Raw genomic sequence first — 23,799 nt, forward strand, 5'->3', positions numbered from 1 at the left:
ACGGGTCAAAGCTGTACAACTGAGAGGAGACCTCCACATAGCCTTTAAAGGAATGCGGAGAACTGACCAGGGCTTCTGACCTAATGTCCAGTCCTCACCTTCTCGTGGTGCACCCTGTTGGGTATCTACTTTGATACTGAACGAACGAGGATGGGCTGGCAATTTGGGATTTAACCGACAAAATTGTATTCTTATTGGTTAAACCAAAATAAAAAATGATGGTACAATATGACAAAATTTCATGCCAGCTGGGGCGTCGCCTGGTTAAACAAGGCCCCCCGTTGTTTTCGCCAGGGAACCAGGGTGAACAGAGAAAAGTCAGCTACTGGAACAAATCCGAAAGCACACCCCAACTCAACATCACCAGAGTTGAAGATCGGTACTATCAACATAAGAAGCCTGAATGGCAAAGAAATGGAGCTAGCTGAAGAATTAGATTAGTACCAGATCGACATAATAGGGGTGACTGAAACAAAAAAGACAAAAAATTGGTGAGATCTTTCTGAGCAATAAATACAAAATGTTATTCTCAGAAAATGACAATCAAGGAAAAGAAGGAGTAGCCATATTCAACACAAAATACGAGGCTAATCTTCTTGAATGGCAGGCAGTCTCAAGTAGAGTGATGTGGGCAAATATCAGAATGGGGAATTGGACAATGAGACTTATTTGTGCCTATGGCCCCACAGAAGGTTCTACTAAGGTAGAAGTGGAGGAATTTTCTGATGCTTTAGAAAAAGCAGCTGACACAATGAAAAAGAAAAAGTTGGTCCTTGTTGGAGATCTAAATAGCAGAGTAGGAAATGATTGTGAGACATACAAAAATATTTTGTATTTTTCACCAAATTTTGGGAAAATTTGGAGAAAAGAGCAAAGCTAATAATAATGGCAAATATCTGTTGGATTTCTGCTCAGGACATGGACTGGTTATTACTAACACCATGTTCCAACATAAAAATGTGCACAAATTCACATGGAGAGAAGGGACAAGTAATAAGAAAAGTCTGATTGACTATGTTATTGTTGATAGTGATGTTTTCTCCCTGGTGCAGGACACTAGAGTGTACAGAGGATTTGAAATTGGAGGTGATCACTATTTAGTCTTGAGAAGGATAAAATTGAATTTCATATTGAAAAGAATAACATGTAAGAAAGTTTTGAAGCAAATAAAAATTGAGCAGCTCTCAGATGTGAACTGTAGACTAAAATACACAAAGATTATTGAAGAAAAAATGAAACAGTTTGAGAACAGGAACCAAACCTTGGAGATTCAGTGGCAAGCCTTGAAGAAAACCCTGATTGATTCAGCCAGAGAGGTATGTGGTGAGGTTGTCTGCAAGGACAGAAAAATTAGAACTCCATGATGGACACAGGAAGTTAAAGAGGCAGTGAAGGAAAAGAAGAAAGCATGTCAAAAGTTCCTCTCAAATAAGTCAGCTTTTGCTCTTAAAGGATACAGAGACTAATGCAAGAAAGCGAAACACTGTAAAACTAGCTAAACAAAAGTCTTGGGAGGACTTTGGCAAGAACATAGAAAATAAATATCAAGTAGGTGGTAAGATATTCTGGAGGTTGTTGAAGAAGCTTAGGAATGGAGGAAAGAGTGCTGTAAAAGGAGTTAGAGATGATAAAGGTGACACGAAAATGGAAGAAAAAGATATCCTTGAAGTATGGAGTAATTACTTTGAAAAACTGCTAAATGAAACAAGCAGTGATGACAGCACAGTGGTAAAAAACACTGACCAGGCATGCAGTCAGGAATACATATCCATACTTGAAGTAGAAAAAGCCATCAAAGGCTTAAAATGTGGAAGGGCAGCATGAGTAGATGATATTCGACCAGAAATGCTGAAGTATGGTGGTATAAAAGTCTTACTTTCTGAACTATGCAGTGGCTGCACTGCATAGTTCAGAAAGCCTGGACAGAGAAACGAATTCCCGATGATTGGAATAGAGCCCTCATAGTACCCTTATATAAAAAGGGAAATAAATCTGAATGTGAGAATTACAGAGGTATTTCCCTACTAAGTGTTTCTGGCAAGATCTATGCACGTATACTTGAGAAACGATTGAGAAGAATTGTGGAAGAAAAGCTGGGTGAAGAACAAGCTGGATTCAGGCTAAATAGAGGCTGTCAGGATCAGACCTTCACTTTACGACATATAGTCGAGAAAGCATGGGAATATAACAGAGATCTGTATTTAAGTTTTGTCGATTTGGAAAAAAAAAAGCATATGACAAGGTGCCAAGAGAGAAGCTGTTTAATATGCTACAGTTATATGGCGTCAATGGGACATTACATCAAGCAATACTTCGTCTTTATTTGAGTTGTAAGTCAGCAGTTAGAATTGAAGGAAGTACAGGATGATGATTTAATGTTAAATGTGGTGTGAGACAAGGATGTACATTATCCGCTCTTATTCATTATCTATATGGATCACATTATGAAGGAAAGTCGTATTAAACATGATATCAAAATTGGAGATGTTAATGTCAGCTCTTTGCTTTATGCAGACGATGTTGTACTTCTAAATAAATCTGCTACAAGTCTGCAAGATTCTCTGACTAAATTGAATAGCTGTTGTAATAGATATGGTATGAAGGTCAGCAATAAAAAGACAGAGACAATGAAAATAGGCAGAATCATTGGAAATGCCAACTGTGTTGTGAATGGAGAACCTGTGGAACAAGTAAAACATTTCAGCGACTTAGGCACAATTTTTAGTGAAGATGGTAAATATAATATAGAAATAGACAACAGAATCAGCAAAGCTGGTATGATGGGAAGTCAGTTGAATAAATTCATTTGGAATAAGAGAGAAATTAGTCGGAACACTAAATTAGCTGTATACAAGACAGTGTTCAAACCAGTTTTAACTTATGGCTCTGAGAGCTGGGTCAGAAGTAAAACACTTGATCAAAGACTAGAGACCGCAAAATACGAGAGTCCTGAGAAAGATTAGAGGCGTGAACAGATGGCATCAATGGCAATATCATATTAAAAACGAGGATATTAGGAAAGAAGTTGATATTGTCAGCTTCCAGGAATGCATTAGCAGAGCTAATCTCAGGTGGTGTGGTCACTTAAATAGAATGGGAGAGGAAAGATTAGCAAAACAAGTGTTCTCTGCCAGGTTGGCAGGAAAACAAAACAGAGGAAAAGACCAAGATATAGGTGGATTGATATGGTACAAAGTGCCTTAGACGATAGAAATATTAGATCTGATAATGTTGGAATCTTGACAAGTAACAGACTGATTTGGAGGAAAATTGTAGATAGGAAGTTAGTAATGACATAAATTTTTCATGTAGTACTATCATATCCTGTACACCCCTTGAGGGTTCATGTCAGGAATTTGATGTTGATAAAATAAGGGCGTTTTTGTATAGGGAAGACTATTTTACAATTTATTGCCATGCTTTAAGTGTAAAGGTTGCGAATGAATAGCTGATTAGGGTTCTGGTAATGATAATTTTGACAGTATGTATTGCAGAAGGGTTACACATATTCTTTGGGAAGATGGCACAAATGATTGAGAGAAGTTGCTGTTTTGGTATTTTAAAGTGAATTGAAGATGGTCTCTGGGTAAGAAAGCAGTGGTATTTAAGCCATTTTACTTGGAATAATGCTGTAGATTGTAATGAAAAAAAAAAACACATTGACTGCTGATGAAAGGAACAAAAGAATTACTGGTGCCTTTGACTATTGTTAAATAAGAGTGTTAAACTTCAGAAGACTCCTGGAAAGAAATAAAAAAAAAAAAAATCCTGTATTGAACAATGTATAATCTGTGTATTTTAGATAAAGGAAAAGCTGTGGTTGAAATTAATAAGAAGTAGAATTTGGAAATTCATAGGTAATAGAAAAATATCAAAAGTGGAATATGATGATGCAATCTCAGTAAAATTAAACTGAGAAAGTTTGAGAGTGGATTTGTGGTTATTTATTGAGGTGGGTAACAAGTATATTGGTTGCTTGCTAGGTACCAGAAAGTGAGTGAGTATGTATGAGAGAGATCTCTATGATGCAATCTCAGACATGAGAATGATTAGTGGAGCGTCACAAGGATCAGTTTTTAGATCCTTTCCTGATTTTTTTTTTTTATCTAAATTAATAGCTCATCTAGTTGGCTTGCATGGAGTTTAGTGCACCATGTTTATGTTTTTGTCATTCACAAGTTATTGTTACTATTGAATGATTGATATAGACACATTTTGATAAATTATGGAGACTACTACTGTGTTAAGAACAAACAACACAAATGCATACAATTCGCACAAGAAATTGAAAGTCAGACCACACTTCCATTTCTAGATAATGCACTTGTCACAAATCTTCCATTTGGCAGCCTTTTCTTCATTGTTTACTGTAAGCCTACACGACCGGCCAACACATACACATAATGTATGTGTATGCCACCACCCAGCACAAAAAATTAGGTGTCATTAACACTGAAAAACGGGGCATTAAAGATTTGCTCCATTGTGCAAATCTTTAATGTATGAATTTAAAATTCTCAGCAATACTTTCCTAAAAACTGGCCACATCGAAATACTATCAAAAAAATTATTCACAAGACTATCCAATATATAAAAATAAATATATTACAATAAAACTGTATCCATTCCATGCATTAAAGGGATATCAGATAAACAGAATACTACACAAATACAACCTTAATGCCACCTTTAAACCTCTTGCAAAATTAAAGAACTGGTCGGCCAAGTGGTTAGCATATCTGCTCTCCAGCCACTGTGGGCATGGATGTTTGTGATTGTCTGTGAAATACTAGTGGTGGTGGGCAGTAGATGATGATGATGGTAATTGCGGTTCATTGTAGTTTGTGAATTGAGTGGTGAAGACAGAGAGTTGTAGAGCAGGTGCCCATCCTCGATCAGTCTTTGGACACCCTGGAGGTGTCATGTAATAATAATAACTTATTCAGCTTCTCCAAGGATCTCCTTCCTTCCCTGGCCCATCCTGGAGTATACTGTATTCAGTGCACTTGTAACTTATTTTATATATATATGTGTGTGTGTGTGTGTGTGTGTGTGTGTGTGTGAGAAACTGAATGCACAATTCCTATCTGGAAAAAGGAACATAAATAAGACATGGCCTTTCTGATCATGCCCTGAATACTCTCTCAGAAGTGACTTGAAAACTACCTGCTCATTACATCGCACCAAAACATGATATGAAACAAATTTAAGGAGGCATGTGAAATTCTAATTAATCATCCTAATCGTAACAATAATGACAGTCTAAAAATCCCCAGAATATAAATGGCACATATTCTACTCGCATAACCTTTTGTTCTAAGAGTTCATTATAAATTATAATTAGGATTGTAGTACTCCAGTACCTTAGCCTTAATATAACAAACACTTATGTTAAATAATTGATTAGGCCATCACTATTGTAGTATTAAAAGATTATATGAATTGTTCTCTGACCATGTCCTAAAAAATATAGGCTATAGTTTTGGTGTTGCATTGTTGTTGTTTTTCCTCACTAGAGGTAAAGCCAGTAGAATAATGGTTGATGAAATCATTGACACTTTGGCATATTTTTGAATTGTAATGTAGCTTGTCTCTCCATATGTATATTTTTTTATGTTGAGCGCATACATGAGAGGTTGGCTAACAACCTATAGCATGTCAGTACCATGTTAGTACTATGGAAAGGAGAAACCTGTTTACATTTGTTTTAAAAGCCTCTGTATTGTATTCCTTGTGAAATGCATCTTGGAGAAGATTGTTCCACAATACAATAGTAGCAAGGATGAAGGAGGAGGAAAATAAGCTTGTTTTGTGGATTCCAAGGTGTACTATGAAGAGATGTTGGGTGGCAGCTGCATGTGTTCCAGCAGACTTAGTACTGAATGGGGGAATTATCAATGTTATTTCAGATGAATCTTGTGGAACCCTATCATTGATTGAATGGTGAGAGGATAAGGAACCATCCACCATCACACTGTGTGATGGTGGATGTGTGGGTATACTCCAGTTGATGACCTTAATATGAATTTTGAAACATCGAAAAATTAAAGTAATTATTCTTAACATGGTAATAGTAGTTTCCATTATTTATCCAAATGAATGCTGATTACTGTGTAACATTAAAAGAAAGCATTGATATATATAGCTTATATATATAAAGGACATTTTGGGCACTAAATAAAATCTTCTATTACATGAAAATAAGAATCTATGATATATGAAACACAAACTTTCAATTTGCTCTCTGCTGCCTTTTTCCATAACATACTGTTTCTCCCATTTGAAATCTTGTGATCCTATGTCTATTCCCTGTAGGGAGGGTGTATAACTATCTGTAGATAAATAAAGATTATAAGTCACAAAGAGAGGCTGATAACATCCTAATTAAATAAAAAAATAAAATAATCTTCTGGCTACTGGTTAGCATTGTATGCTTAAAAATAGGGACATTGTATGCTTAAATATGTTTAAGCCAGTGTGTACTTTGGTATCCCAAAGGTTATTTTAATTAATCTTTGGAACTGACTATTATATTAATGGACAATAGTTCGAGGTTATATTGAATGGTGCAAAAAAAAAAATAATAATGGGTTGAATTCCATTCTTTTCACATCATGTCATTGGCCACCAGCTTCAGAGAGCTGTTGCTATGATGAGGAGAACAGCGACCAGTATGAATATGAATTAGGTGATGAATATTCTTGGGTATATTAATTCATCCATATTTTGATTTCTTGGCCATAATCTTGGCTTTTTGATTTCATGGTGACAAGAAAAGATGTTGGAAAGTGAGTACAGATATATTGCAAAAAAACATATTTATGAAATATGTTATATTACTAATCCCCATGGGGGTCTGGATTTCAGAATTGAATTCACATGTATGAAAGTGATGATGTGATGCAGGTGTATGACAGGACAGTGAGGGAGTGCACTATATATTGCATGAGCAATTTTTGCTATGGCACATTATAGTTGAAAGTTGAGGTATCATACAATACATATTATAAAAAGAATCAATGACAAACTGAATAAGTGGTGGTGAGAAGTTGGAATTGCTGCTGAAATGTGTGATTATGACTGGTAAGTTCATTAGGAGGTATGTGCAGGTTTAGCTAATCTCTTACAATGAGGTTTGTGGATTCTAGATAAGATCTTGATAGTAATAATAAGGAATTTATTATTTTTTTTAAAATGAAATATCATTCTGAATCTCAGCAATGAATATTATTTAAAAAATTCACTATGCATATCTCCATAAGTGCATTAGTGTAACTATGTTTATAAGTTGATCTTGAAGCTTATTATTTTCTGTGCAATCTAAAATATGACCTTTTTTTATTGTTATTAATTGTGATGATCTTGAATTTTCAGAAGTGCAGTAGATTAAAGATTGAAATTTATTGAGTTCAATAAGAAAAATATGAAGATAATGTTTGTGTTCTTTTTTTTTTTTTTAGGTTTATCTGTCTTTTAATGGCCAGCAACAAATGCCAGTAAGTATAAATAATTATTCAAAAATTGTTTCATAATATGCCAGAATGCATTATAAATAATTAATTTATTGTGAACTTCATGAACAACACTTAAGTCCCTGTGTAAAAATTTTTGAATGTGGGTAGATATGGATAAAATAAATTATACTTTGATTTTTGTCATGGTTGTTGAACTTTTACATTTTGGAAATATCACAGTTTCTGTTTTCTTACCACTTGAAAAATTTATTATTATTTTTATTGCATTCTTCATACTTCTTTACTTCTTGAATGTATTCACTGACAAAACTCACACCAGACTCTGGCAAGCTGCCCTGGTTGGCCGAGTGGTTAACACACCTACTCTCCAACCAGCAGGCTGCAGGTTCAAATCCTGCTGTGGGTATAGATGTTTGTGATTGTCTTTATGTGGGAGATTCTCCCAAATTTGGGAGACCTACATCAGGAGACCTTCAGCCCAATGTCCAAGAATACCTACATAGCCCGCTAGGGGGCACCAATGGGACTTTTAGGAGAAACGATAGCTTCCTGCTTCGTCCTCATTTACTGTATGTAGTGCCTGTGCACGTGTCTTTATTGTAAGTTCCTTTGAAAATGGCAAACGTGAAAACGTGACGGTGCCGAAATGTTGGAAATATATATTAAAGTTTAATCTAATTTATATTCATTTGTACTTTGTGAATTCCTTAAGTCAATTAATAATTACTGACTACAATGAAACTTATAAGCTTTCTTTTCCCAGTTTAGCCCTATGAAGGCAGATGCCATTTCCACATATGGTAATATTTCAAGCTTGAAGTAAACAAGGTATTGGTCTAACACGAGGACATTTGCCATCTGAGGAATTCACAAACTAGACAAATTATTAATTTTTTTCTTAATTCTTTACGAGACATAATACCAGCCATACTCACAGTCATGGTCACTAGTGTTTTAGACTTTTCAAGAGAATCAGGTGGTTAAAAGCACTTGGTCTCTATAATCAAATCTAAAACCTGTTGAACCATTAGTTCCTAAAGTAATGTATGTTCTGTGTGTATTTTTACTTAGCATTTGTATATATTGTGGATTCTGGTTAATTAGCCTCATTGAAATAGCATAATTTGCCCTAAAGAAACAAAGTTGCACATCAAGAGCTTAAAAGGACAAAATACAATTTTAGACAAGTTTTTATTTTATTAGTCCAACAAAATTACTGACTTATAGATAAACTTAAAACAATTGGTTTTAATTAAAGTAATTATTTGCCATAAAAATAATTTCATTTATATACATACTAGACATGCATGCAGTTCTTAGCAGTTGATAATTGCAAGACTTGATTGAGCATAGCCTCTTTTTTTTTTTAACTGCAATTAAACAAAGTCAGTGCAGATATAATATTGCCTTCCTGTAAAAATTCAATCTTGATTACTATTATTATTACACTACACCATTATACACAGCTCACTGTCTCATCTGCTTAATCCTCCAACTACACAATGCCATCTACTTCCCACCACCAACAACAACAGTATTTTTTGTCTGTAAATTCAGTAATAATTTTTTTAACATCCTGGGTAGTCACTCACTCAAGCTTGAGGGTGTCATCCTCTTCACTTTTTCTTCTAATGTCCTCTGATATTTTGCTTCAATTTCCTTCTCAAAAATCTTCATTTTTATTATAGTATTTAATACTATACTATAGTCTTAAATATTATAGTATTTAAGACTATCATTAATGGATGCAAACTTTTCATACTTTCTGATGTAGTTCACTTTTAATGGGATGTCATTTTCACTATCAGCTCTGTCTGGCATGTCTGTGACCGAATGCGAAAATGCACAGTGAGCAAAAGAGTTTTGAATAGTCTTGTCTATTCCTTACCAACTATCCGTAAACTGTATTGCTTTTAAAAGATTAAATTTTGCACTAACCTTCTTAGCAATTGGTCAAGAACAAGTAAAACTTTTCTTGATTTCTCTAGCAATTCCATGTTCCGACTCATAATCCAATTCTTAAAAAATTCAAATATCATCCACACATTTTTGTTTCAATGATACTAATAAACTCTCCATTCTAATCCCTTTAAAGTACCAAGACCTGTCCATTTTTCAATAACTAACAGATTTCATTTACAGGTCCTGACATATTTGAGCAGCATAACACTATTACATGAGATGTTGCTTTCATTGATCCAAACAGTATAGTGTGTTTATAACACAGAGAACCATCATATGTGGCATGATAAAATAGCCATGTTTCATCAGTATTCTAGGTGTTATGAGCACTAAATTTTTGAATCAAGATTATGTAATTTTTCTAACACACTAGGTGGTAGAGGTTACTGATTGGTTCAATTAAACGGCATTGTGTCCCAAATAAATAAAGCCCATTCTTGTTATATTCTTATTTTGTTTTTGTTCTACCAGACTGCTCCCAATAAAATGTTATCCTTGCCCCAATTAACCAACCAATGGATGAATTAAATGGAAACTACTCTATTTTTCCTTTTTTTAATTTTTTTTATATTCATCAATTTATCCTGTTCATCTAACTGTTTGTTTTTGTATGTATTAACAGCTTGGTGGGCAATATATACATAAATTATTCACTTACTATTTCTCTACACCATAGCTGCTATTGCATCAATAAAACCCAGAACAGAAATCAGATTCTTATTTAGTCCTCTCGTTGAAAAATAAAATAAAAAGAACATGAAGTCTAAAACATGGCTTAAAAACCTTCCCTACTTGTGTTACTTATATTCATAACTGCCACAACAAGATGGTTTGTTCATTTATTGTTAAGTCTACTAAGCTGCTCTAATTTATGCAACTGTTTCTTAGTTAAAACTTATTATTTACCTAGAATGAGGATTCTCGATGAAACATTTTCTTGAAACAAATAAGATATTTCTATAAAAGCTTCACAAGAACATGTTTCAAAATGGGTCACTGTTGCTGAATTAATCATTACTTTGAAATGTCACTTCTTCTTCACAAATAATCTATGTAGACTGTTGGGGCACTATAAAGGTAACAGTCCTAACATAGTCTCTCTGAGTGTTAAAAAAAAATCTGAGTGATTAAAAAAATAATAAAAACTCAGTCACCTGAGTTTTTATTATTTTTTTAATACAACTACCAGAGCTCTTTTCAACATATTTTAGGGATGATATTTTCTTAACATTATTAATAAGAGCTATTGATACAAATCATTTCATGTTATAAGAAAATTTAAAATAATAATAATAAACTTTTATGATATGCCAAATCATATATGATGAAGAAGTTAGCATCTTAACTTGTATATATTATTGCTATTTTAATTAATTAATTCTCTGTAAGTGAATTACTTACTTTGTATTTAGATTTGGGCTCCTCCAACACCTCCCCAGGATGAAAATGATCTTTACATTGATTATAGTTTGGGCTTTCTTTATGAACATTCCCTTATGCCAGAATCTCAGTTGCCCCCAGTTTACATTAAAAAAGAGGTCAAACGACTCAGAGTGGATCCTAACATAGCAGGTAAGACAGAATTGTTATAAAACTCTACCAGAACGCTTTGAATACTTAGAATGTAATAAATGAAGCATTGAATATATTCCAGAAACATCCATTGTACTTAATTTGAAAATAATATTATGATTACAGTCATCTCTCTCTCTCTCGCAATCATTGTTATGGTAAACTGTATATGAGTGCTTATTCAAGTCAAGTGCAAAAGTCTTAATACACAGCCCTAACTTAAATCAGAATGATTGTGTGCATTTGCCAAAAATATGGGAAATTCTCCTTAGCCATCACAAGTTTTTTAACTCATATCTTGATGTTGTCATATCATAAGCCCATGCAGCAGATGTTGTTTTAAACAATCCATTGTTATTATTCTACCTTGTATAACTGCTTTTACCTAAACTGTTGATGGATTGTTGGTAAGCTGAAATATTTGTAAATAAAGTATTACAAGTATTTGTAAATAAAGTATTATTACATTTCTTGTGTTTATGGATTATAATTGCAAATAAAATATTTAATATGGTAGAAGCACCTTTAAAATATGAATTCCATATTTAGAATATACACATCATCATCAAATTCCTGATATGTACTTTTAGGGAATGTATTAGTATTACTTTGACAATTTTCCTCCAAATTGTCAAAATTATTCTTCAGGATTCCAATGTTGTCTCATCTTATTTTTAGTCTTCTAAGCACTTATTGCTATATCAATCAATCTAGATCTTGATCTTTCCATGGGTATATTTTTCCTTCCATACTAGCAACAAATACCTGATTTACTAACCTCGCCCATTCTGGTTAAGTGATGTCCATTCTACAGGATTAGGTATCATTCATTCATAATAATGCTTAACAATATAAACAACACCAAGAGGGAAAAAATACATTTATTAAACTGACTAATATTTAGCTGGTTTTCTACCCAGAATCATTAGAGTACAATAATGACTGACAGGTACACAGCACTAAACTAAGTAATTGAAGAAACAATTTCAGTTGTAACTGACACCTAATGTTCTCACATAGTGCCCTCTATGGGTCAGATAACTATTATTATTATTATTATTATTATTATTATTATTTCGGGCGACTCCAGGAGTCCTTAGACTCATCGAGGGAGGCCCTAAACATCATGTCCACACAACTATGCGATTACATTCTCACAGTTTCTATCATACCTTGTCTTGAACTCGTTCACCGTCATAGCACCCAACAACAGACTCTGGCAGCTTATTCCACTCATTTACCACCCTAAAAGTAAAGAACCCAGCTCTAACACCCCTGCTAACCACACTCTTGCCCAGCTTCCATAGGTGTCCACTAGTTCTCCCACCACCAGTCCTGATCTCAAAAATATCCTCTGAATTAATCCTATAGAATCCCTTTAGCAATTTGAATGTCTCAATCATATCTCCCCTCCTCCGCCTATCAACTAGTTTCTGCAACCCACAAATCTTCAACCTGTTCTCATATGGTTCATTCCATAGACCTGTTATCATCTTAGTCACTCGCCTCTGGATCCTCTCTACCGCCTCCCCATCAAGAAGGAACCGAGGTGACCAAATCTGGGCACAGTAATCGAGATGAGGTCTTATCAATGCTCGGTACAGAGGTACAATAACTTGCTTGTCTCTGCTCTCAAGGTATTTTTCAACAACCAAGTGAGTTGATGAGCTGATTTAGCTACTTTTGCAGTGTGCCCCCTAAACTTCATCTCCTTATCCACCAACACTCCTAAGTCCCTGGCCTCATCAATCTCTTGGAGTACAGTTCCACCAATGTTGTATACTGCTGCTAATCTTTTCACCCCAAAATGCATAACCTTACATTTTGTCACATTAAATTGACATCCATTCTCCTTAGCCCAGAACTTCAATCTATCTAAGTCATCCTGTAAGACTTTGACATCTTCTGCATTCACTATTGCCCTACCCAACTTTGCATCATCAGCGAACAAATGAATTGTTCCACTTAGATCCTTCCCTATATCGTTAATGAACAGATTAAACAGCAGTGGACCAAGAACAGAACCCTGCAGCACACCACTAGTCGCAGGCCGTCTTTTGAACTCTACTCCTGAATAAACTACTCTTTGATATCTCTCCATCAACCAGCCACCTATCCATCTCACCAACCCTATATCCATTCCCATATGTTGTAGTTTACGGATTAGTATTCCATGTGGTATCCTGTCAAACGCCTTTGCCAGGTCCAGCAGTATCACTGTAAACCCATTTCCCTTATCCAGTTCAGCCGTCACCTTGTTATAAAACTTGAGCAAGTTACTGAAGCATGATCTACCCTTCACAAAGCCATGCTGTCCCCTGTACAGTATCTCATTTTCATCAATCCATTCCTGTATTTTTCCCTTGACTGCTTTCTCTAAGACCTTGACAACGACTCCTGCTATGCTGATCGGTCGGTAATTTGCAACCGTAGTCTTGGATCCTCCTTTATGCAGTGAAACTATTTTCCCCTCTTTCCACACCTTCGGGACTAAGCCAGACCTGAGACTCAGATTAAACAACATGGTCAAGGGCACTGATAATTCTTTAGCCGCTTCACGCAAGACCCGTGCCGGTATACCATCCAATCCCACAGATGTGTTCACATTAAGGTTCTGTAATAGACTAGTCACCTCCACTTCATTCATCACTATTCCCATATAAACTAATGGTTCCTTCACTTTTTCAATGTCACCACCTGGATAATATGCTTTTGCAAAGTGCGCTCAGTAACTCCACTATATCGACTGATTCAGTGACCTCCTTACCATCGTCATTCCTTAAAATCATTTTGCCGTGTACAGTGTTTTTCTTGCTTGCAGCATATTGAAAGAACTGTTTTGGATTATCTTTTGCTTGCAAAGCTAGTTTCCTTTCATAATCCACTTTTGCTTTTTTTACCACACTCGTTACCTTTCTGGCCTGCACTTTATACCGTTCGTGTGCCTGCAGGTCACCCCTTTCTTTAAATTCCCTCCACAGTTGTTTCTTTTTTTGCAGCTCAAGCTTAATGGTGTTATTCATCCATTTAACCCCTACTTGTTTTACTATTCGGACCCTAGGTATACAATCAGCCATTACCTTCTGTAAATGCTCCTTGACCACTTCCCATGCTCTATCGACGTCCAGCCCTTGCAGTTGTACATGCCATGGCACTGATCCAAGCAATCTCCTAAGCTTGTCATACTTGCCAGCACGGTAATTCCACATATACCCTGTCTTAATCGAAAATTCCACACCTTTAGCCACCTCCCAGGTCAAGACCTTATGATCACTCTCACCAATAGGTGGCAACATGGTCATATTCATTACAGTCAAATTCTCAGATGCTATTACCAGGTCAAGCACTCTCACACCCCTAGTATTTTCAATTACATGCTGTCTCAGATAGTTATCCCTTAATAATTGAATAAAATCCTTTTCCTTCCTCACATGTGTCCTCTCCTCCTTCCAATCAATGTTACCATAGTTGAAATCCCCCATAATAATTACCCTCCTTCCACTCATTTCATCAATTTCCCTATGCATACTATCTCCACCATCTATTCCATCACCTGGTCTATAGCAACTACAAAGTTAATTTAGAAAAGTCTGGCCATTGGGTCTTAAAATGATAGTCTCCCAGATCTTTGGTAAATTAATGCACCCATACTTGTGGTTGGGAGAGTGCTTCATAGCTGATACTGTTTCTAAGAATCAGACGTACGAACTGCTGTGTAATATAGATGTTTTTCTCCATCTGATCCTATGTGAAGGAGTATCCAAAGCATGGCTGCCATTCCTAACTTGCCATACAGATGATCTCAGATGTAATTTTTGTACTCTTCAAGCAGATGTTAACTGATCTACCAGTCTGTCCAAAGTAGGCTAAACTGCAGGCACAAGGAACTTTATATACTATAGGAAAATATTACGGAGATCAAAAATGCAGAGAACTTGGGCTATTTTTTTCTGATGTACCCTTAATATATGGGATGGGAATTGTTTTGCTGTGATCCTGTTTGTTGAGTGTAGGAGGGATGGGGAGGGCGTTACATGTAATATTTTATCTATTTTATATGGGCTGTAGCCATTGGTTAAAAAGGTGCTGCGAAGAGCTCAGTTTCAAGGGCTGTGTCATTTGAACTAATAGCCTGGTTTAGTGAGTAAATGTTTTGAGGATATCCTATATTCATTCCCCTGTTCTGACACTCTAAATTGTGTCAGAACAGGATTTACTAAAAAACGTTTTCTTCTCTGACATTATTGATCTCTATAATTTGCTGTCCATACCAGTTAATTCACTTGAAAGGATACCATCTATAAACAGATCAAAGGTATATCCATGGGTTCACCCTCCCTTTCTCTAGCCAACTTCTGTATGGAGTATTTTGAAGAACATGCACTTGATACTGCCATTCTCAAACCTTCTATCTGGCTAAGATATATTAATAATATGTTCTCTATTTAGCCGCATGGCTCAGACACTCTTTCCTCCTCCACCTCAACAGCCAGTTACAACTGAACTATCCTTTATTCACCAAACCCTCCTATCCAATGGCTACAATGTCAAAAAAGATTAACAAAATTATTGTTCCCCCATTTTCTCACATCTTTCCTAATATCCTCATCTCTGGCTCTCTCTCATTATATTGATTATAGTAATGCTATTACTATTCCCTACATCCAGAGCATCTCAGAAAAAATGGCCAGAACTTTAAAGAAATATAATCTCTGCACTGCTTTCAGATTTCATTTAAAGCTAGCTACTCTTATTCACTCTGTTATGGATCCACTTTTTCCCCTTTCTCTATTCCAGGTGTTTACGTTCCTTGTTCTTGCAGCTTATCATATTACAGTCAAAGTGGGAGATTTGCTAACATCTGTTGCTATAACTGCAGTCAGTCAGCACTAGCTGACCATGCCTTGGATACATTGTACAAGATTAGCGGGGAAAAAACTGCTATGCAGACACAAACTTGAAAGACTTTTTTTAAGAATCCAACACAATTTAAATAAGCATGGTTGTTAAACTTTCCAAAATTTGGGAACCTTTAATTCTTAGGCCTCCCATCCCAAAGCTAAAGCTAGCCAACAGCACCCGTAGGTCATTAGGCTTAAAAACAGTCTTATTCCCTTCCTCTTATTGTTTCTGAGTATTTTTTATGTGTGTTATTACAATTTTAATATTGTATTCCTGAAGATATCTCTATGATAGAGATGAAATATCGCAACATTTAAACTTGCGTTAATTATTTTTCTATGCTATATTAATTTTATTGAAGTTAATTATGAGTTTAAACCAGCACCTAATCCTAAATACTTGACTATAAAACTCAAATCCTGAGATTAATTTTTGGTTTGTTTTGATATATCACTTTTTACCAAAGTACTTTATTCAGAGACATTAGAAATTTTATTCCAAGAATTTTCCCCAGACCTCATTGTATAATTCATATTTACCATAAACTCAGGATATTTCACTTGAAATGATAAACATTATGAACAGGTTGAAGGAATTATGATGGGCTCGCTGCTTTTCCCATATTTAGCAAATTTCTTTTTCTGACTTTTAGAAGAGCAAATCCTAAATTGTAATCCCAAACAATCTCAGTAATTATGCTATTTGGATGATGATGATCATCATCATCATCAAATTCCTGCCATGTACCCTCAAGGGGTGTACAGGATATGATAGTACTACATGAAAAAAATTACATCATTACTAACTTCTTATCTACAATTTTTCTCCAAATCATTCTGTTACTTGTCAAGACTCCAACATTATCAGATCTTATATTTCTATCGTCTAAGGCACTTTGTACCCTATCAATCCACCTATATCTTGGTCTCCCTCTGGGTCGTTTTCCTGCCAACCTGGCAGAAAACACTTGTTTTGCTAATCTTTCTTCACCCATTCTGTTTAAGTGACCATACCACCTGAGATTAGCTCTGCTAACGCATTCCTGGATGCTGACAATGCCAAGTTCTTTCCTAATATCCTTATTTTTAATATGATATTGCTATTCCATCTGTTCACGCTTATAATCTTTCTCAGGACTCTCATATCTGCGGTCTCTAGTCTTTGGTCAAGTGTTTTACTTCTGACCCAGCTCTCAGATCCATAAGTTAAAACTGGTTTGAACACTGTCTTGTAAACAGCTAATTTAGTGTTCTGACTAATTTCTCTCTTATTCCATATGAATTTATTCAATTGACTTCCCACTATACCAGCTTTGCTGATTCTGTTATCTATTTCTATATTTAGTTTACCATCTTCAGTAAAAATCGTGCCTAAGTAGCTGAAATGTTTTACTTGTTCCACAGGTTCTCCATTCACAACACAGTTGACATTTTCAATGATTCTGCCTATTTTCATTGTCTTTGTCTTTTTATTGCTGACCTTCATACCATATCTATTACAACAGCTATTCAATTTAGTCAGAGAATCTTGCAGACTTGTAGCAGATTTATTTAGAAGTATAACATCATCCACATAAAGCAAAGAGCTGACATTAACATCTCCAATTTTGATATCATGTTTAATACCACTTTCCTTCATAATGTGATCCATATAGATAATGAACATCCTTGTCTCACACCAGATTTAACATTAAACCATCTTCCTGTACTTCCTTCAATTCTAACTGCTGACTTACAACTCAAATAAAGACTAAGTATTGCTTGATATAATGCCCCATTGACACCATATAACTGCAGCATATTGAATAGCTTCTGTCTTGGACCTTGTCATATGCCTTTTCCAAATCGACAAAACTTAAATACAAATCTTTATTATATTCCCATGCTTTCTCGACTATTTGTCATAAAGTGAAGATCTGATCCTGACAGCCTCTATTTGGCCTGAATCCATCTTGTTCTTCACCAAGCTTTTCTTCCACAATTCTTCTCAACCGTTTCTCGAGTATACTTACATAGATCTTGCCAGGAACACTCAGTAGAGATATACCTCTGTAATTCTCACATTCAGTTTTATTTCCCTTTTTATATATGGGTACTATGAGAGTTCTACTCCAATCATCGGGAATTCGTCCCTCTGTCCAGGCTTTCTGAACTATGCAGTGCAGCCACTGTAAGACTCTTATACCACCATACTTCAGCATTTCTGGTCGAATATCATCTACTCCTGCTGCCTTTCCACATTTCAAGCCTTTGATGGCTTTTTCTACTTCCAGTATGGATATGTATTCCTGACTGCATGCCTGGTCAGTATTTTTTACCACTGTGCTGTCATCACTGCTTGTTTCATTTAGCAGTTTTTTGAAGTAATTACTCCATACTTCAAGAATATCTTTTTTCTACCATTTTCATGTCACCTTTATCATCTCTAACTCATTTTACAGCACTCTTTCTTCCATTCCTAAGCTTCTTCAACAACCTCCAGAGTATTTTGCCACCTTCTTGATATTTATTTTCTTTATTCTTGCCAAAGTCCTCCCATGACTTTTGTTTAGCTAGTTTTACACAGTGTTTAGCATTCTTGCATTTGTCTCTATATTCTCTAAGAGCACAAGCTGACTTATTTGACTGGAACTTTTGATATGCTTTCTTCTTTTCCTTCACTGCCTCTTTAACTTCCTGTGTCCACCAGGGAGTTCTGATTTTTTTATCCTTGCACACAACCTCACCACATGCCTCTCTGGCAGAATCAATCAATGTTTTCTTCAGAGTTTTCCACTGAAATCTCCAAGGTTTGATTCCTGTTCTCACACTCTTTCATTTTTCTTCAATAATCTTTGTGTATTTTAGTCTACAGTTCACATCTGAGAGCTGCTCAACTTTTATTTGCTTTAAAACTTTCTTACATGTTATTCTTTTCAATATGAAATTCAATTTATCCTGCTCAAGACTAATGATCACGTCCAATTTCAAATCCTCTGTACACTCTGGTGTCCTGCACCAGGGAGAAAACATCACTATCAACAATAACATAGTCAATGAGACTTTTCTTATTCCTAGCCTCTTCTCTCCATGTGAATTTGTGCACATTTTTATGTTGGAACATGGTGTTAGTAATAACCAGTCCATGTCCTGAGCAGAAATCCAACAGATATTTGATATTATTATTAGCTTTGCTCTTTTCTCCAGATTTTCCCAAAATACTTTTGTATGTCTCACAATCATTTCCTACCCTGCCATTTAGATCCCCAACAAGGACCAACTTTTCCTTTTTCATTGTGTCAGTTGCTTTTTCTAAAGCCTAAAAAAATTCCTCCACTTCTACCTTAGTAGAACCTTCTGTGAGACCATAGGCACAAATAAGTCTCATTGTCCAGTTCCCCATTCTCATATTTGCCCACATGACTCTACTTGAGACTGACTGCCATTCAAGAAGATTAGCCTCGTATTTTGTGTTGAATACTATGGCTACACCTTCTTTTCCTTGATTGTCATTTCCTGAATATAACATTTTATATTTATTGCTCAGAAAGATCTCACCAGTTTTTGTCTTTTTGTTTCAGTCACCCCTATTATGTCGATCTGGTACTTATCTAATTCTTCAGCTAGCTCCATTTCTTTGCCATTCAGGCTTCTTACGTTGATAGTACCAATCTTTAACTCTGGTGATGTAGAGTTGGAGTTTGTTTTCAGATTTATTCCGGTAGCTGACTTTTCACTGTTCGCCCTGGTTTCCTGGTGAAAACAACGGGGGCCTTGTTTAACCGGGCGACGCCCCAGCCGGCATAAAATTTTGTCACGTTGTACCATTATTTTTTTTTATTTTGGTTTAACCAATAATAATACAATTTGGTTGGCTAAATCCCAAATTGCTAGCCCATCCTCGTTCGTTCAGTATCCAAGTAGATACCCAACAGGGTGCACCACGAGAAGGTGAGGATTAGACATTAGGTGAGAAGCTCTGGTCGGTTCTCTGCATTGCTTTAAAGGCTATGTGGAGGTCTCCTCTCAGTTATACAGCTTTGACCCTTAAGCACCCTTATTTGGATGATGTATTTGCCATTTAGAAAGACACAAATCAAGTATACAAGAAGGAAGATTAATCTTTTCACATACATTAATGCTTTCCTTCTTTTATAAATGTGAATTTTTAATTAAAAGAATTGCTGAGGTACTACAACATCAACTGAACTTCAATCATAATTACTGCATTTTAATTCCAAAATTGTGGGGAATTGTGATCCTCAACTGCTTATACGATTTTCATTGTTGCACATATTTGTTATACCTGCACTAAGAATATTTTCCAGTTAAGAATTATCTACACATTAGCATAAGAAAAGTATATTTAATATACTGCCAGATATTTCAGTTTTGAAAATAACAAACTATCATCAGTGGCTTGACAGAAAACAGTTTTTCACAAGGTAGAATACAAACAATTGATCATTCAAAATTAGAACGAGCCACATGATGTTACATCACTTGTAAAAAAATGTTTTCTGTCAAGACACTAATGATAGTTTGTTATTTTCAAACTGAAATATCTGGCAGTATATTAAATATACTTTTGTTTTGATAAAGTGTAGATAATTCTTAATTTCATGTCACAAGTTTCTCTCAAAAGTAGAACATTTTGCAATGTAAAAAAATGATATATTTGGTCATTTATTGCAACAAATGAAATAGCTTTTGTTGGGAAGAAGTTTTTTGTGAAATCTGGTTCTGTGGGGCTATATGATGCTACTTTTTTTATTTGTTTGTTCTGATGTCTACAAATGCAGAAAATTCAACTTTGAAAGATATGAACTAGGAAAGGGTAGATGATACCTCTGTCAAAATTTCTGAATGCTGAAAAGCTAGGTTCAAAAAATTCTGGAAGACTAATTTTATATTTTACTTTCGAAAATTCAGTTATGTATATTTTAACTGAATTTTCGGAAGTAAAAAATAAGTCAAAGAAACAGTCAAAGATGACTGTTTCTTTCTGAAATATTTTTTTCATTATTACTGAAAGTTTGATGTTACAAATGTAGCCCATGTCTTCTTTATGAAATATGAGTAAGACAAAATTTTGGAATGATGTCAGAATTCATTGAGTAATATAAAATATAAAAAATGCTTATATGAATTCCCCAGATTTCACTGATTAGAATATATGTTCTCTAGGGCAGGGTTTTTCAGTTTATTTAATCCTTATCTCACTCACTATACGACTATATTAAATTTCCATGTGTTTATACATCCTTTCATGCCTTTAATCTAACATTATTCCTGAATGCTGATATCAAACATGAATGAGAGAGGGGATAGTCACTGGGATTAAAAAGCAAACATAAATTCACAATGGGAATAATTTATTTTTTTCATGTGAAATTGTATTATTAACAGCATCATGTTTAGTAACCACATCATCAACATTACATTTTCTTCTCCCTAATACAACTCCCATTAAAGTTCTTTATCGTGAAATATGGAACATTGGTAAAGTAAAATCCATGTGTTGAGGCTTAAATTCTGTGAGGACATCATGCTGGAGGTTTAATGGAATATTCACAGCATTGGGAAAGTTTTTAGAACTATCTAAAAGACTGTTTTTAGAATCTGCAGCAGCACTCAAAAATCAACCGAATTTAAATAAATACAGTTGCATAAAACTTCCCAAAATGTGGGAAACATTAATTATCAGAGATCCCACCTTACATCCTAAATCACCTACAAATGCCCATAGAGGGCGCACCACCTAGATAGGACTTTAGAGTCACCCACGTGTTTCACTTAGTATTGTATTGCATTTGAGTGTGTTGTTACAAAAGTTATTTGTAATCCCTGGAGATGTCTCGGTGACTGTGAAGAAATAGTGGAAGCATTAAAATTAGTTTTAATCCTTTCCCAGTGCTGTGAATATTCCATTAAACCTCCAACATGATAAAGTAAAATATTGTGCATGTATCGGAATTAGTTAATCTGGGAACCCTACTCCAGAGATGCATGGTACTTTTCAAGCCATTTTAGGTCTCCTATAAACAGGCTGGTAGTGGTTTCACATTTAAATCAACTCTCATTTAATTAAAGACATGAAGATACTACCTCATACACTACTGAAATGATTTCATGATTTTGCAAATTGTGCTATCATTTTCAGTGTGTGTGTGAAAATGGATGAATAGGTGATTTTCATCACATGACTACCCTATTTATTGGAGTCCTCAAGTAGCATAAAAAATACTGCTGTCTCTAGAACAGCATAATCATATTATCTAACCCTTTAGTCTTCCCATGATACTAAGGTGCAGTAAATGTACAACTTTTCATGGCTATAATTGATATAAAAAATGATTCTGATTAACACAATTATATTTTCTTCACACAGGAATTCATATATGCCATTATATTTATTCGTTATTTGTTTTTTAATTATTGTTTATTACTTATGGTAGATTTTGAAAAAGGGAGTAATTATTGCCTGTGAAACTGGCTGGAAGCCTCTGTAAAATAATATGCTCACAGTGAAAAAAAAATTCTTTCATTATGTTTTTTTTTCTCACAAGCTTCATGTAGTTCTCTTTTGTTTTGTCTTTTGCTGAATTGTATGATGCTAGTTGTGCTTTTCTTTTATGACACTAAATCATTCTGATTATAGGTTGGCATTTGCCACTTTTCTTGATTTCCAGTGGTATATGTTGGTTTGCACTCATAATTCAGATAACTTCTTGGCTTCTTTCTAATCAGCTGTTTCTAATTGCATTTGTATTAGCATATTAGTTAAATTTCTCGATACTTTTTTTCTGTAGAAGGAATGCACTTAATTTTATTTTTCACTTAGTCTGACTGACTATATAGTTAAAAGAAATTCATTACATCACTCACTTTTAAAAACACACAGCCTTCTTTATTAATGACTGAAACTTGAAAAATGCAGCTAAACACAGCTACAATCAAAATCATAGTAAAAATAATTTAATTCTCAATTTTAGAGAGCATAGAGTATTCAAATTTTCCAAATATTTTTATAGGAAACTACATATGTCATATATACATGTTTGTCAGGCATGATTTTCCTGTTCATTTGATTAATGTATTGTTTCTGAGACAAAGTTTCTCATAAATTTTGTAAACGCACAAAATGTACCTTCTCGTATGTGGATATTATTATGTTATTGTTATCTGATTTTTGCTCATATTTAGTTTGACTATATATTAATTCATGAGATGAATGAATATACTTCTAGAAGCATCGAACAGTGTTTCACTTTTTTTTTCCTTTTTTTTTTTTTTTATGCACAACAGTTTTCAGAACTTGTAACAAATTGGTATTTTGTGAGCGCTTGGATTAAGAGTGCAGGAATTTGTTAGTATTCTTTTTTGAACTGGAGGTTGCATTCCTTGAAAAATACCTCATGGGCAAAGCCATGTGCAATGGAAGAATTAGACTCAGTGGGTTAACAGCTGAACTTAAATGGATGTTAGGCTTCCATATCTGCTATTGTAGGCTTATCAGAAATTGGGAGAATGATAGATGGCATTTTTCTTCGGGTATTTCTACAGAAATACCTGAAGAAAAAAGTACAAACCAGAAACAAATTGTCTATGCAACAGTGGTGTAAATTGTATAACAGAGGGATTATTGCTTACTCAAACCATCCTCTTTTGGGTAGCATCAAGAATTTTTAGAGGTTTTTTGTGCACTACTTCAAATGTGAAAGCAACATTTTAAGATTGGCTGGATTTGGGATTTGTACAGGTTTAATAGCAGGACAGGTGAAAAGTAAAATCATGAGTGGAAAAGGATATAAAGTTTTTTGGAGCCTGAGGAAGCTGCATATGATTGCTTCAATATAGGTACATAAGCCGTCATACTTTGAAAAATTAAAGATGAAAACTTAAACTTA

At 34.9% G+C, this 23,799-nt stretch overlaps 1 protein-coding gene across 1 annotated transcript in view; it reads left to right on the top strand.

Moving 5' to 3' along the window:
- LOC150108900 (chromatin remodeling protein domino-like) overlaps positions 1–23,799 on the top strand; it is a 731,915-nt gene that overhangs the window by 511,195 nt on the left and 196,921 nt on the right. The window contains exons 34-35 of the mRNA XM_090410792.1: positions 7,461–7,496; positions 10,850–11,009. Coding sequence (XP_090266918.1) covers positions 7,461–7,496; positions 10,850–11,009 — 196 coding nt within the window. The remainder of the gene's footprint in view (positions 1–7,460; positions 7,497–10,849; positions 11,010–23,799) is intronic.

This window comes from Typopeltis vanoorti, chromosome 2, assembly GCF_054136105.1.
Source record: "Typopeltis vanoorti isolate ZY-2024b chromosome 2, IOZ_Tvanoo_1.0, whole genome shotgun sequence".
Classification (NCBI taxonomy): domain Eukaryota; kingdom Metazoa; phylum Arthropoda; class Arachnida; order Uropygi; family Thelyphonidae; genus Typopeltis; species Typopeltis vanoorti.